The sequence below is a fragment of the Sminthopsis crassicaudata genome, chromosome 2, assembly GCF_048593235.1.
Source record: "Sminthopsis crassicaudata isolate SCR6 chromosome 2, ASM4859323v1, whole genome shotgun sequence".
NCBI lineage: Eukaryota > Metazoa > Chordata > Mammalia > Dasyuromorphia > Dasyuridae > Sminthopsis > Sminthopsis crassicaudata.
This window is the reverse complement of record NC_133618.1, coordinates 187,621,670-187,635,845: the sequence shown is the minus strand read 5'-3', so window position 1 is coordinate 187,635,845 and position 14,176 is coordinate 187,621,670. Positions and strand designations below refer to the sequence as shown.

At 33.5% G+C, this 14,176-nt stretch overlaps 1 protein-coding gene across 6 annotated transcripts in view; it reads left to right on the top strand.

Moving 5' to 3' along the window:
• DLGAP2 (DLG associated protein 2) overlaps positions 1-14,176 on the top strand; it is a 1,171,101-nt gene that overhangs the window by 1,148,079 nt on the left and 8,846 nt on the right. For all 6 annotated transcript variants that reach the window (XM_074287975.1, XM_074287976.1, XM_074287974.1 and 3 more), the window contains 2 exons: positions 4,502-4,593; positions 10,941-11,093. In XM_074287975.1, coding sequence (XP_074144076.1) covers positions 4,502-4,593; positions 10,941-11,093 — 245 coding nt within the window. The remainder of the gene's footprint in view (positions 1-4,501; positions 4,594-10,940; positions 11,094-14,176) is intronic.

Here is a 14,176-nt window from a genome sequence, read left to right as displayed (position 1 = left end):
ACTATCATAAGGTTCATACTGAAAACTGTAGGCCATCTTGGATAAGCCCTAGACTAGACTTAAATTTGAAAATTAAGAGAGATGCTTTTTCCATTCCCTTGGCAGAAATCATCTGAGTATTTTTTGTCTTATTAAATTATACAATGTAAAGGGCTGAAACTCTGAATAGGTACACTGGAATCAACTGAGCATTTAAGGCTAATTACCTATTCGACAATACTTTATTAGCATATTCTTGGAAAATAGCCCTTCTCACTATTCTGTGCTGGCTCTATCTTTTGGTGTATACAGATAATTGTAGGAGGGATTAGGGAGTGGAATAAGACAAGCCAGAGTCACTTTGGAGGAGGACAACAAGAAGAGAGGTCAATCTGTGGAGAGTGTGAGCGATCTCCCCTCCCCCTAAAGACCAAAGACTTTTGCTTATCCTGATTCTGGCTGATCATGAAGTCAACAGGGAGCTAACTCAGACTTCACAATACAAGAAAGGTATTTTTGTCTTACGAATATATAGTGATAGTATTCTGGAAGACTACTGCCCTGGCAAGTATCTAACCTGAGAAAAGTTGTCAGGCAAAAAACAAAGAGAAAATGAGTGATAAAATGGGAGAGTCAGAGGAAGTAAGGCAAAGTTTTAATGTGTGTTTGCTTAAATTAATGCAATTAACCTAGAATGAGAGGATGAAGGCAAGACTGTATAGACAAATGGCTAAATTGGGTGACAATCCTTCTTGCATATACATACCCTGTGTATCCCTACCTCCCTAGTTTCACATATCACACCAGCATCATGGTATTAAAAAAAAAGGGGGGGTAGGGGGTTAGAATAAAAGTTAGGAGTCACAGAGTCTAATTTCATCTCTGTCCTTCTCTTTTTTGTGACCCCAAGCAAGTTACTTCCCTTATCTGTGCCTGTTTCCTTTGGTAAAATTAAGCCTTTAATCTAATAATTGCTAATATCCTGTCAAGCTTTAAAGATATATTATATTATTAAAAATATATATTTAAAGATATAAAGATATATGATCCCAACAATAAGAGTCTGGAAACCTGAGGAGATGAACAGAACTGATTAATCCAGGGCAGAAGACAATGGGGATGGTTAGAAATGGTTGACCATTCATTAGGCTGAGGATGTATGTTATTCTTGCTCTGAAAATGAGATGAAAGCTCGAATCATCCCTCAAACAAGGTACAAGAACTTAGTAAGTAGCCTGAAAGAGGGCAGAAGTGTTTGAAAACAGAAAAGACAAGGAATAATTCCATGCATTTAGAATCTTGAGAAAGATGACATTTGAAATCACTTAGCTACTCAATAAACTAGAAAAATGCTGGCATAGGACATTAAGTTCAAAGCTGAATCACATTGAAGAAGAGAATTATTCTTAACAATCAGTTTAATAAATGTGTTTTAGACAAATGGATCAGGAAAGAAATATTTCAAAGATGACCAAGGGTCTGGTGCTAGGGAGAACTCTAGAAAGTGAATGATAATATCTGCAAAGCCAGTGCAAAGTAGCCAAAAAATTCTTAGGGGGCATCATTTAGTTAATCATGTTCTTGAATGCAGTAGAAAGTCAGTGTAGCTGCATGGAGTACAACTTATCCCAGAGCCAGAGGAGGTGATCTAAGAGACCACACCCAAGAAATCATTTTAATTTTAGCAGAAGACCTAGAAATCATGCCAGTTTCACTCACCTTCAGAATGAAAGATTGAGTGAATATTTCTTCCTAGAATCCATTTAATCCCAGAAGGGAGGAATATGAAGAATTAAGGGAATATATAAGAAGTGGTACTGGTAACTAATTTTCCTGCCTTCAAGTCTCTCCACACTCCAATCCATCCTCTACTAGCTACTAAAGAGATCTTCGCCAAGCATGGGTTTGACCATATTGTTCCCTACTTAATATACTGCAGAATCCTCCAGGATTAATTATAAAAAGGAGAATATTCTGTTCATTCATTCTTAAAGCTACAAAAGCACCAAAGTGACTATAGAGTCCCAGTGAACTACATACAAGTCTTGGGACAAGGTTGAAACTAGACCAATTGAGGGCAGCTAGTTGGCACAGTGGGATAAAGCACCAGCCCTGAATTCAGGAGGACCCGCGTTCAAATCTGGTCTCAGACACTTAACACCTCCTAGATGTGTGACCCTGGGCAAATCGCTTAACCCCAGCCTCAGGAAAAAAAAAAAAGAAAGAAAGAAAGAAACTAGACCAGTTGTACAACTAATCAGATGTTCTGCTGAGACATAACTGCAAAGGCAAAGCATCTACTCCCAAGATTTCTTAATGACTTCTCAAAGTATGTGTGTTCTGACAGCCATTAAAGTTTCATATTAATGTTTCTTAAATAAAACCTCTACAGAAACAGAAGCATATTTTAAGTGAAAATTCAGAAAGCTATCTTGAGGAATTATTTTTTAAGCCTCTATGAACTTAGGAACCCAAACCATCAATCACTCTGGAGCAAGCAGGGAAAAACTGATTTTTATTCATTTTGAGGATATCTGTCTATATCCTTAATCTATTTTATCTCATACTAATATTGTTTAAAATATCTATTTAAATAGCATTTATGTATATATTTGCATGTACATATAGTTCAGTTAAGTGTCCAAATATTTGCTGATATATATATATATATATATATATATATATGCACAATTGCTATGACACATTTCATAGCAATTGTTTGTTTGGACATTTAACTGAATCTTCATGCTTCATTAACTAATGGCATCCCACTTATGGAATAATCTGCAATTATAATACAGAAATAACATATAAATACAACAAATAGATTGTATAATAAACTTCCTATGAGATGCTGAAGATATTGAGCAGATTTCTAAGATATAGGTTGGTATCATGTTACAAGGAAGACATGTAGTCCAGTGAAAAGAGACAATATATCAGTAACATGGTTTCATCAGCTTAAGATCTCTATGTATAAAAGATACAATATATCCATAAATTAATGATAATGATCATTAATATTTATGTAATTCATTAGATATGCCAGGCCCTGTACTAAGCATTTTTACAGATATTATCTCATTTGATTGTTCCAGTAACCCAGGAAGGTAGGTACTATATTTTTAACTATACTACTCAGTTAAGAGTTAAAGAAACTAAGGCAAAACACAGTTGTGACTTGCCCAAGATCATACAGCTAGTAAGTATCTTAGGTCATATTTGAACTCAGATCTTTCTGACTCTAGATTTAATGCTCTATCCACTGCACTACTTCTCCTGTCCAAGTCTCAGTGAGTAGAGTGACTTGAGTATGAACATCTATCTAGAAGTAGGTCTTCCTGACTCTAAGTCAAATATTCGATCCTTCATGATGGAAATGTGGAGAGCTGAGCCTTTTCCCTCATTTTGTGATTAATTATTCTGAACAAGTGATAAAACTTCTTTGTGACTCGGTTTCTTTATCTGTAAAATGGGGATGATACTATCTGTTCTATACAATTTACCAGACTATTGTTATAAAGATCATTTTGTGAAAATACTTAAAAAACAAAAATGAAAATAGTTTATAAATTTAAGGTAGTGGTATTCTAATGAAATTGGGTGACAGTAGCTGAAAGAAGGAAATACTAAGTCTGTTACTAAAGTACTGTCTTATATTTTTTCTTTCCCTTAAGCACAGCTTCTTCAACTTTTTCTATTCACAATCTATTTTTGCTCAAGAAATTTTATATAGCCCTGGTAGCTATATAAAATAGGCATATGAATTAAACATTTACTGATAATGATAATAAATCATAAGTTTAAGATCCCAGATGGGATCATGACCCACAATTTAAAAAATTAGGGCTCTTGAGTAATGTTATATCCCATCTGAATCCAAAGTTAAAAATTTTTACTTTAAGAGGAGTGAAAAATTCCTAAGGTTTCTCTAATTTTCCTAAACTAAATTCTTGCTAACAACTCTAAGAATAGTTTCCCTATAAGTTTTCCCTACTTTATCAAAAATCCTAAAGGAATAAAAAAAATTCCACCAGGAATCAATGTGCCATTATAAAAAGAGTATTGGATTAGGAGTCAGGCAAATTGGGTATATATATATTCTGGCTCTATTTCTTACTAGTTGTGCATTTGGGCATATCCCTTCTCCTTATAAGCTTCAATTTCCTCATCTTGATAATGGGTTTCATGGTATCTAGAGGTAGAAAAGACCTTAGAAACCATCGCTTTCAAACCCTGCAGTTTACATACAGATAAAGAAACTGAGGCCCAGAAAATTAAATAACTTGTCCAAGTTCCCCAAAATCCTATGTGTAAAACAAGACTGGAACCCCAGTCTTCTGACTGTTTGTCATTGTGCTATGCTAATCTCTTTACTTTAGTCCTTTTTACTAAAGCCCCCTTCCAGTTCTGACCATCTGAGAAATTAGAGGGATCCTATTTGGATACTTCTCTTTTTTTTTTAATTTAATCAGCAACATTTTACAAATTATGTTAAATAATAACTTCTTCCTTCCTTCAGTTCTAGGCAAAATCAGGAGTGCAGTTGGAAGTGCTCAGCTTCTCATGTCTCAGAAGTTCCAGCAATTTTATTGGCTTTGTCAGCAAAATTTGGTAAGTCAATATTTAGGTAAGCTTGATCAGCCATAGAAGCCTTGATCCAAGAATTTATGTTTTTGTTTTTTTCATTCTTACTTTATATTCATTCTTTTCCCCATTACCATTTCAATATCTACTATACCATACTTGTTCTCATCTACCTTAAAATTTAACATAGATGAATGTTTTAATAATTACATATAAAGATATTTCATGTAATTATGTATCATTATATATTTTTCTCAATTCTTTTACTTGATGTTTACTTATAAATGTATCATTTGCTATTAATGATACCTCACAGTTATCTAAATACTATATATAAATTATTATAGCTTTGATTTTATGCCTCTACATAACATTACACTGTCCTTTTAATTATATAAACTGTGTTAAAGAAAAAAAAAAAAGCAGAAGCTGCCTGCTAGTAGTTCAAAAGCAAAGCCTAGAAGTATGGATACATATTTAATATAGAGCCTATTAAAATTACAGTTCCCCACTGCCAGAAGTCCCTAAGCATCTGACTCAGAAATTGTACATCTAAACATTTTTGGAGCCTTTTACCTATGTCAGACTATATTTCATTGTTAGTGTTAATATTTTTCCTACTGAGAGTTTTAAAATATTTGATTATTTATCCTACTCCTGGCTTTTTTCCATGCTTACCACAGAAGTTTCTGAAACACTGTGTTTTTTCTTAGGGGGTTGGGAAGAGGTAGGCATAAATACTACATCTACCCAAGGAAGGGATTAAAAATGCTGAAAATCTACACATGTCTTAATATTTATAAGAGTCAAATATACAGAGGAAGTGGAAAAAATCCATCAATAACTGCTGGCAAGTGTACTTATGCTTAGGTCTTTAAGAAGGAAGAAAGATTCCACATTTCTTCTTAGAAGACCAGAAATTTGTCCCTACAGGCTATGAACCAAGCACAGTGATTTGCTATATATCATTATATCTGATACTGAAAAGAAAATAACACACCTCTGACACCCATGAACGACTTACTTAAGGCAGTAATATGTATCCATATCTAATTTGCTAGCTGAGATATAAAATGTTAGAAAGAACAGAGTTTAGCCAGCATAATAATATTGGTACTTTATGAGGAGGGAAGAAAATAACTTGGGAAAAGCATTTCTCCACTTAAAAAGACATTTCTTAAAGTGTAAGTATGTTATACAATACAAAAAGAACCTTGTATTCTGGGAGTTTCAGTCAGATAGTGATGGCTCAAATATCCAGGACATATGAATACTAAAATGAAATTTTTTAAAAAGCTAAACTATGACTCATTTTATATCAGCCAAAGTCGATTCTAATGCAAATCCAAATGATTAATCTCAGAGCACCTTGTTCAGAAAGTGAATCATTGTATTATCAAGTATTTCTTGAAGGACAAAATAGGACCATTCATCCTTTACATACTTCATATTTACCACTGAAGTACTGTTTTAATTATGGCAGGTAGGTGGCACAATGGATACAGTGTTGAGTCCAAAATCAAGAAGACTCATCTTCATGAATTCAAATCTAGCCTCAGATACATAGTAGATATGTGCTCCTAAGCAAGCGATTTAACCCTATTTGCTTCCATTTTCTCATGTCTAAAATAAGTCTGGAGGAGGAAATGGCAAACGCCTCCAGGATCTTAGCCCCCAAAACTCCAAATGGGATCAAAATAATCAGACTCAACAGAACAATAACCATTTTGATTACATATTCCAAGTCCAAGTCTGTATGATCTTAAAAAGTAGAACTAAGTGGTAGCAATCATAGGGAAACACATTTTGACTCTATATGATTAAAATAGAATGAATTACCTTGATTTGGACTTAAGTCCTGGCTTGACTGTGTTCACAATCTATATTACTGTATATTAGTCATTTATCCTATCTTAGTTTAAATTTCTTTACCTGTAAAATAAAAAGAATGAACTAGACTGAAGTCCCTTTCATCTAGGTGGCTTAGTGAATAGAGTTCTACACTGGAAGTCACAAAGATCTGAATTCAAATCCAACCTCAAACCTTACTAGCTGTGTGACTCTGGACAAGCCACTTATCTCTGTTTATCTTAATCCACTGGAGAAGAAAAAGGTAAAACATTCCAACCTCAAGGAAAATATGTCCCATAGTGTCGAGAAAACTCAGAACAACTGAACAACTCAACACCATGAACAAAAGATCCCATTCTGATCCAGATCTGTGTTTCCATAATAGAAAATTTTCCCATCAGTGAAAGTCTTCCAACAAAGGCCACCTGATAACCTGTTAAGGCAATTCTCAGGCGTTCCTAAATCAAGCACGGATTGAAACAATATCTCTGAGGTTCTATAAATAAAAGAATACTATACACTAGAGAAGAAATTTTTATCAGTTGTATTCTTCTCTTTCAGACCATACTAAAATCAATTAAGAAAGGTAAAATGTGAGCTTAGTTCTAAATAGATCATAATATTCGTGTACTAGTCAGAGTAGGTGCTTTATAAATGTTTGTTGAATTTAATTCCAGATCCTTGCCCAAATTTCACATTTTCCTAAGTGTTAGGGATTTTTTTCCTTATGATTACCCTGAGCCCTTTGTGTTATGATTAACTCTGTGGATAGTGCTGGATTTGGAGGCCAGAAGGTCTAGGTTCAAATGGTGCCTCTGGCACTTATCAGCAGAGTGACCCTTGGCAAAAAACAACTCTAACTTTAACCTCTCTGAGCTTCAGTTTCCTCATATTAAAATGGGAATAATAGGGTACCTACACCACACACACACACACACACACACACACACACACACACCACACACAGACATATGCATATATATGGAGAAAGAGAGAGACAGGAAAGAAGGAGGGAAAAGGAGGGAAAGAGAGAGGGGGGAAGGAGGGCGGAGAGAAGGAGGAAGAGAGAAAGAGAAGGAAGGAGGGACAAGAAGAGAGAGACAGAGACAGAGACAGAGACAGAGACAGAGACAGAGACAGAGACAGACAGAGACAGAAAGAGAGAGAGAGAGAAGAGCACTTTGCAAACCTTCCAGCATTATATAAATTTTAGCTCTTATACCTGAAACATCTTCTTTCTTGGTTTTAGAGGATAATGCATGGTTTTAATTACCAGTGATTGAAGTTTATGTTTGTGTTTGATTTTCTTTGTTTTGTGTTCTTTATAAACAAAGAAGTACTCCAAGCTAGGTACAAGAAAACAGAAAAAGTTAAGAACAAATTCTGATATGGTTTTTAAAATTCAGACGTTTTAAGAGTTCAAGTAGGAATTAGCCTTCTAACATCACCTATTTAGCGGAATTTTGTAGAAATGTTGCCCTCTAGTGACTGAAAGTAAACAGAACAGGTTTTCCATGATTTAGAAAATGGAGGGAAATTATTTTCAGTCTCATTTAATATGAAAAATGAGAGTGATCATCCTGAAAGTTATAATTTCTCACACACACACACACACACACACACACACACATACATAGACACACACACCACACACACCAGAAATAGGTTTTTATAGTTGTCAGAATCCTTTTTTAATTCTTTCCCCCCTTTCCTAGAAATGCTGAGCACAACTTCAATAAATAGTTTGGAATTGTTCTGAATAGTGCATGCAAAGAAGTTCCATATGAATTGCAAAGTCATATGTTATTTAAGTTAAAACAGTATAGTTCAGGCAACCAACTGAATCATAATATGTATTTGTAAAAAAACTAATGTAGGCATAATTGCACTTTGTGCACAATCTGATATAAAGGATAAAGAAGTAAAGGTCTACATCTAACTCTATAAGACTCTTCAAAATAACTCAATCTATACATTGGTATTCTGTAATAGTAAAGCAAATAAAGTAAGAAAATTGTAGGAAAATGCACATCAAGAATGAGAAAGAACTTGTCTGGTTAAACTATATTAAAAAACTCATATTCTTTCAGAAATACCTCTAGAAAAGACTGAAAGGCAGTACATATGGTAAATTGCCAAATGGCACTCTAAAAATAAAATTTACTACATGTCAACAGATATGAATGACTTGTTACTATGAAGGAGTTAGAAGACCATGACTACTAACCTCTTAGAGCAAATATTGAAAGCAGTACAAAGTTAGAAGAATAAAAATGGTATACAACTAAAAATCCAAAAAATTCATGTCAAGATTTAATAAATGTTAATTGACTCCCATGACAAGGAAACAGAGACAAAAAAAGTCCTGGTAGGCAAACACTTGAATTTCTTGCCAAGCAGGAAGATAAAATAGCCAAAGACATCAACAGCTTAAAATATAAATTTAAATATAACATTTTATAAAAAAAGAAGGTAGAATGCTGAGTAGGATTGCTTGATAAAATAGTGAAAAGCAATGGATAGTAAATTAGATTCAAGAAAGTTTATTGAGGCATATTAACTAAGCAAAATCATCTTGAGAATAATTAAGGGTAAAATAGAAAATAGACAACAAAAGCCAAGAAGATAAAATCAAATACCTTTATCACAAAATGTTTTCATCATTAAGCAATACCTGAACCTGTACTTTAGCCTCACAGATGTTCTCATAGAAACTTTTAATCTTCTAGATATCTTTATAGAAAAGGAAGAAATGACACCAAAAAGAACTAAAAAGGGGGAAATATTTGGATTAAATTAAATGCAGGAGGTATAGTATGAAAGTGATAAAATTTTGAGGGATCAATTTATAAGTTATCTACAGAATGACAAGATACCAAAGTACTGAAAGGATTATCCAATGTCCAAAAAAAAAAAAAAAAAAAAAAAAATGCAAAAAGAAGATATCAACAATCAACCCATATACCTACATTACTATCTATACAGTTTCTTTTTATGATTATGATCTACATAGTCATTAAGCACATTCTAAGTGGGCTTATTAATAGGAATGGTCAAGGTTTCTGATATTCCATAGTAAAATATATTATTAACATGGCAACTTGCTGAAAAATATTGAAAATAAAATTCCATTGTTCTTATGTTTGCTGACTTCAAAAAAAAAAAAAAAAAATTTGCAGGGTAAAATGTCTCCTTAAAGATTTTTCAAAGTATTTACTGTACAAACATCAAAACTGAAAATCAATGAAATGAGAAAACTTTGTTCAACCTTATGATCATTAATGTCCAATGAGGCATAAGAAGGAGATATAGATGTTTACCAACTAACAGAGAACCAGGGAATCCTTATAAATAATTAAGTCATCCAGCCCCATATCACTTTTTTCATTCCCCTATGGAAATGTAAGCTTTAGAAGACAGGGACTATCCTATGTTTTTGTGGTTTTGTTCCCATTGCTTAGCAAAATGACTAGCATATAATGGTTTATAAATGACAATTTGTTCATTCATTGAACCATTGAATTCTATAACTGAAAGAAATTTGGAAAGCTAATCCAACACTCTCATTCTACATATGAAAGTCCAGAAACTTTAAGTGAAGGATAGAGCCAAGAAGCAATCTGAGTTTAATTCTAAGCTCAAGCACTTACTAGCATATGATCATGGGCAAGTCATTTAAATATCTAGCAGTCCTTTTCTACCTGGAATCATGATAGCACCTTCCTCACAGGATGGTTGTGAAAAACAAGTGATATGATATTAATAAAATCCTTAGCATAGTGCCTGAAGATATAGCCTTCCTTCCCCTTTCCCCAAAAAAGAGTATTTTAATACCTGGAAGCATTCTCATGGTTCTCCATGAAAAGCATTTAAATCAACATTATTTGTAAAATGCCACTTTTTTTTTTTTTTAAACAACTTATCAGTACTGAGTATTAGGATAATTGTTGTTATTTAGGTTTTTTTAGTCATATTCAATTCTTTGTGACTCCATTTGGGGAATTTTCTTGGCAAAGATACTGAAATGGTTTGTCATTTCTTCTCCAATTCATTTTACAGATAAGGAAATTGAGGCAAACAAGATTAAGCAATTTACCTAGGATCACACAACTACTAAGTGCCTGAAGCTGGATCTAAACTCTGGAAGATGAATCCAGGCCTGACACTCTAAACATTGTGCTAGCTAGTTACCCATTAGGATAACAGTAATAAATAATAATATCATAAATAACATTTATTTAGAACTTTCATGTTGAAAAAGTATTAAACATGTTGCATCATTTGATCCTTACAACACTGTGAAATACTAGAAAATACTTTATAGTTCCATACTAAACAGTTAATGAATCATTAATCTCAGGTAATGGAGTTTTTACCTAAACATAAAAAAAGTAAAAAAAATTGAACATAACAAAGACACTTTAAAAAGAAGCAAACTTCCACCCACATGTATGCTCAAGCAAATAAAGAAGGAAATTTTTTCAGTCTGAATTTGTTGATATTTTCTCTTCTGTTTGTGTTAGGATCCCAGTGCTATGCCAAGGCCTACTTCCCAAGACCTGGCAGGATTTTGGGACTTATTGCAGCTTTCGATTGAAGATGTCAGCATGAAATTTGATGAACTCCACCAGCTGAAGCTCAATGAATGGAAGCTAATAGAATCCCCAGAAAGAAAGGTAATTACATTCAACTCTGTATGGTTTCCATGTAAACTCTTGTTCAACAACCCCCTAATGTTTAATCCAATTTCAGAAATGATCCATTTCAAATTCCAAATTATGAAGTGTTTCCCAGCCTTTGATTGGCAATCAAGCACAAATTTTTCTATTGTTATAGGAATTAAAGTAATTTCTTATTTATTGACTTAAGTGAGGCCACTCTAACATAGTGAGATCATTTTGGTCTTCTTTGAGAATGAAGAACAATCAATTGGCTTATAAAGCAAGACATATACTCTGTGGTTATACATTCACAACTGCAAATAAAAATTATGGAAAGGAATTAGACCCTGAAAATAGGCAAAAGTGTTCATTTATTTAAATAGAAATTGACTCCATCCAGAAAAAGGATTGCATCAAAAGTTTCATTTTCTGACAAATTAAGATGAGTTTTCCAATGAAGCATTTTATGATTAGATTTGGCCTTAGCCTCCTAAAATTGGTCTCCTTGCTTCTATTGTTTTCTCTTTCCATTTTATCTTCCCTACCCAAATCCCTAAAACACAGATCTGACAATATCATTCCCTTATTTAAAAAAATCTTCCATGGCCCAGTCTTACTCCTAGGATAAAATAGAAAGTCCACAATCTGGCTTCTCTATCTTTTTAATCTTTGTCATGCTAATCCCTTCAAGCATTCTCTGCCTCAGGCTAAGGATCCTACTTGGTGTAGTTGCTATCCTGGCTCTCTCTCCCTGCCATCTCCTAAATCTACACTCAAAGTGTACCTTTCCTAAATCTTCCTCATCATGACATCTTAGGTTTCCTACATTGCTCAGATGCCACCTTTTCCAAGGTTACCCCAGTTGTAGTGTTCCCCACTTTTAAAAATTGCTTTGAATTTCCTTAATTAATTTATTTATATACCTTATAGGGCCCCTTTCTACCTAGTAGAATGCTAGCTCCCTGAGGTACAGACAGATTTTACTTTGCATTTCCAGTATCTAAAACAATGCCTTATACATGATAGGCCCATTATAAATGATAGTTGAGTTTATTGATTCGTTGTTAAAAATTCATGTCTAATTCAATTCATTTCATTCTGATGGGTCAGTGTAGAAATGAAGATAAAAGGTAAGGCAATATAGTTTGGTCATGTCTGCTTTATGTAGACATAGCTTGTTTCACCATATAACATATTTTATCGCATTTTGTAAAAGATTGGCAAATTCAATTACATTTTACCCATGTGATTTAATTCCTTTGCTTAAGGTATTATTTACTGTAGACTTAATATCTTGATCTGAATTAGCAATAACTTTACCAACTTTTTAAAACATTTCAGAGAAGTTCTGCAATTTTTCCAGAAAATCATAATATATTAAAATAATTAAGAGACACAGAAGGCCATGGTTTCAGTAGATAATGTTTCATATATTTCCATTCTTCCTTCAAGAGATATTCACTCTACCAATAGTTTGTGGCCCATTCATTACCAAAGAGACGATTTTTATGAGTTACTGTACCAAACAACCACACATATTTAGTGGCCAACCTTTTGGTGATGAATCTTTCCAACTTAGCTAGACTGTTCCCCAGATGATTGTCTTTTCTCAGGAATAGACTTACTGTTACTACTTAGTGGACTTAGCAGAGTTTATACTTTACTGCCTTAGCCACCAGTAGGTATCAGAAGAGTACTTTAATGGAGAATGATGACTATAATTTGAAGAAATATGGTGGGAAGTATAGTGCCCAATAAGAGGCAATATTGCCTATGAGTTAGAATCCTACCTTAGACACTAGCTTTGCAAAACTGGAAAATTTGGGGAAATTCACTTAATCTTTCAGTGTCCCAAGAAATTTTCTAAAATTGTAAATCAAATGAATTTCTGATTTCAATCTGTAAAAGATCAATAGGAATTTAGTTCCCCAAACTAATGAAATCAAAGGGAATAAACTGGGAGTATATAGAAGGTATCTGAAAAGTCTTAATTGAATTTTGAGGTATTAAAATAAAGTATTAAAACCATAGCAAGATGTTTTTAAGGCATTAAGCCTGCACAAAGATTTTTGAGACTGCATAAAAATACATTTTTTAAAATTCACTGTAATATATAGTTTGTACAGTTAGTTAAGAAATGGGGCTTTTATAATGTTAGTTAACCATTAATCTAGGTGGCACAGTGGATAAAATGTTGAATCTGGAGTCAAGAAGACTCTTCTTCTTGAGTTCAAATTTGGCCTCAGATACCTATTAGTTATATGACCCTGCGCAAGTCCCTTACTTAACCTTGTTTGTCTCAGCCTCCTCATCTATTAAATGATCTGGAGAAGAAATGGAAAACTACCACATTATCTCTATCAAGGAAACCCCAAATGGGTTCACTAAGTGTCAAATACAACTAAAATGACTCAACAATAACAGCAATCACTAATCAATACTTGGGGTCTAAAGAAATGACAATAAAAGACAATTAACTATTAAAAGAAAAACTAATTTAATTTGTTAAACTGGTCAAATGTGCTTCTAATTTTCAGCTTTCTTAGATAATGAAAGCTATTTTTTTAAGTCCTCTACTTAATGATATATGTTAAGATTTCCCTTGAAATGAAAACAAATAAACCAACTTGTTCACACTGGGAGGTGTACATTTTGAGATAGTGCTTTTGAAAGTTCTGTGTCCTGAAGAGTAATTTCCCAGAACTAAAATCTGGAGTCTACGGTTGCCATGAGTGTAAAAGGCAATTCTAAGTCAGATTTTATAAACCTACTACAGCTAAAAATGGTCTAGTTCATTCCCTTGTAGAAAGTTAACTTTTGTTTTGTCTTTGTGTCCCAGCCTAATGCTTGGATTAAGGCCTGATACATAAATGGTATTCACATGAATGTATTCGACGAATTACATGAAATGTCTAGTTTAAAATTATTATCACCCATATTTTGGTAGCTAATCATAGAAAAATAAGAAGATGGATTAGCATAACTTCCTATTTAATGCAGGAGTTGAACTTGAGAAATTCAAAAAGATGAAGATATTATAAGCAAATTATGCTACTCCATAGCCTTTCTTATTATGCTTGAACCTCCTTTCAATAACA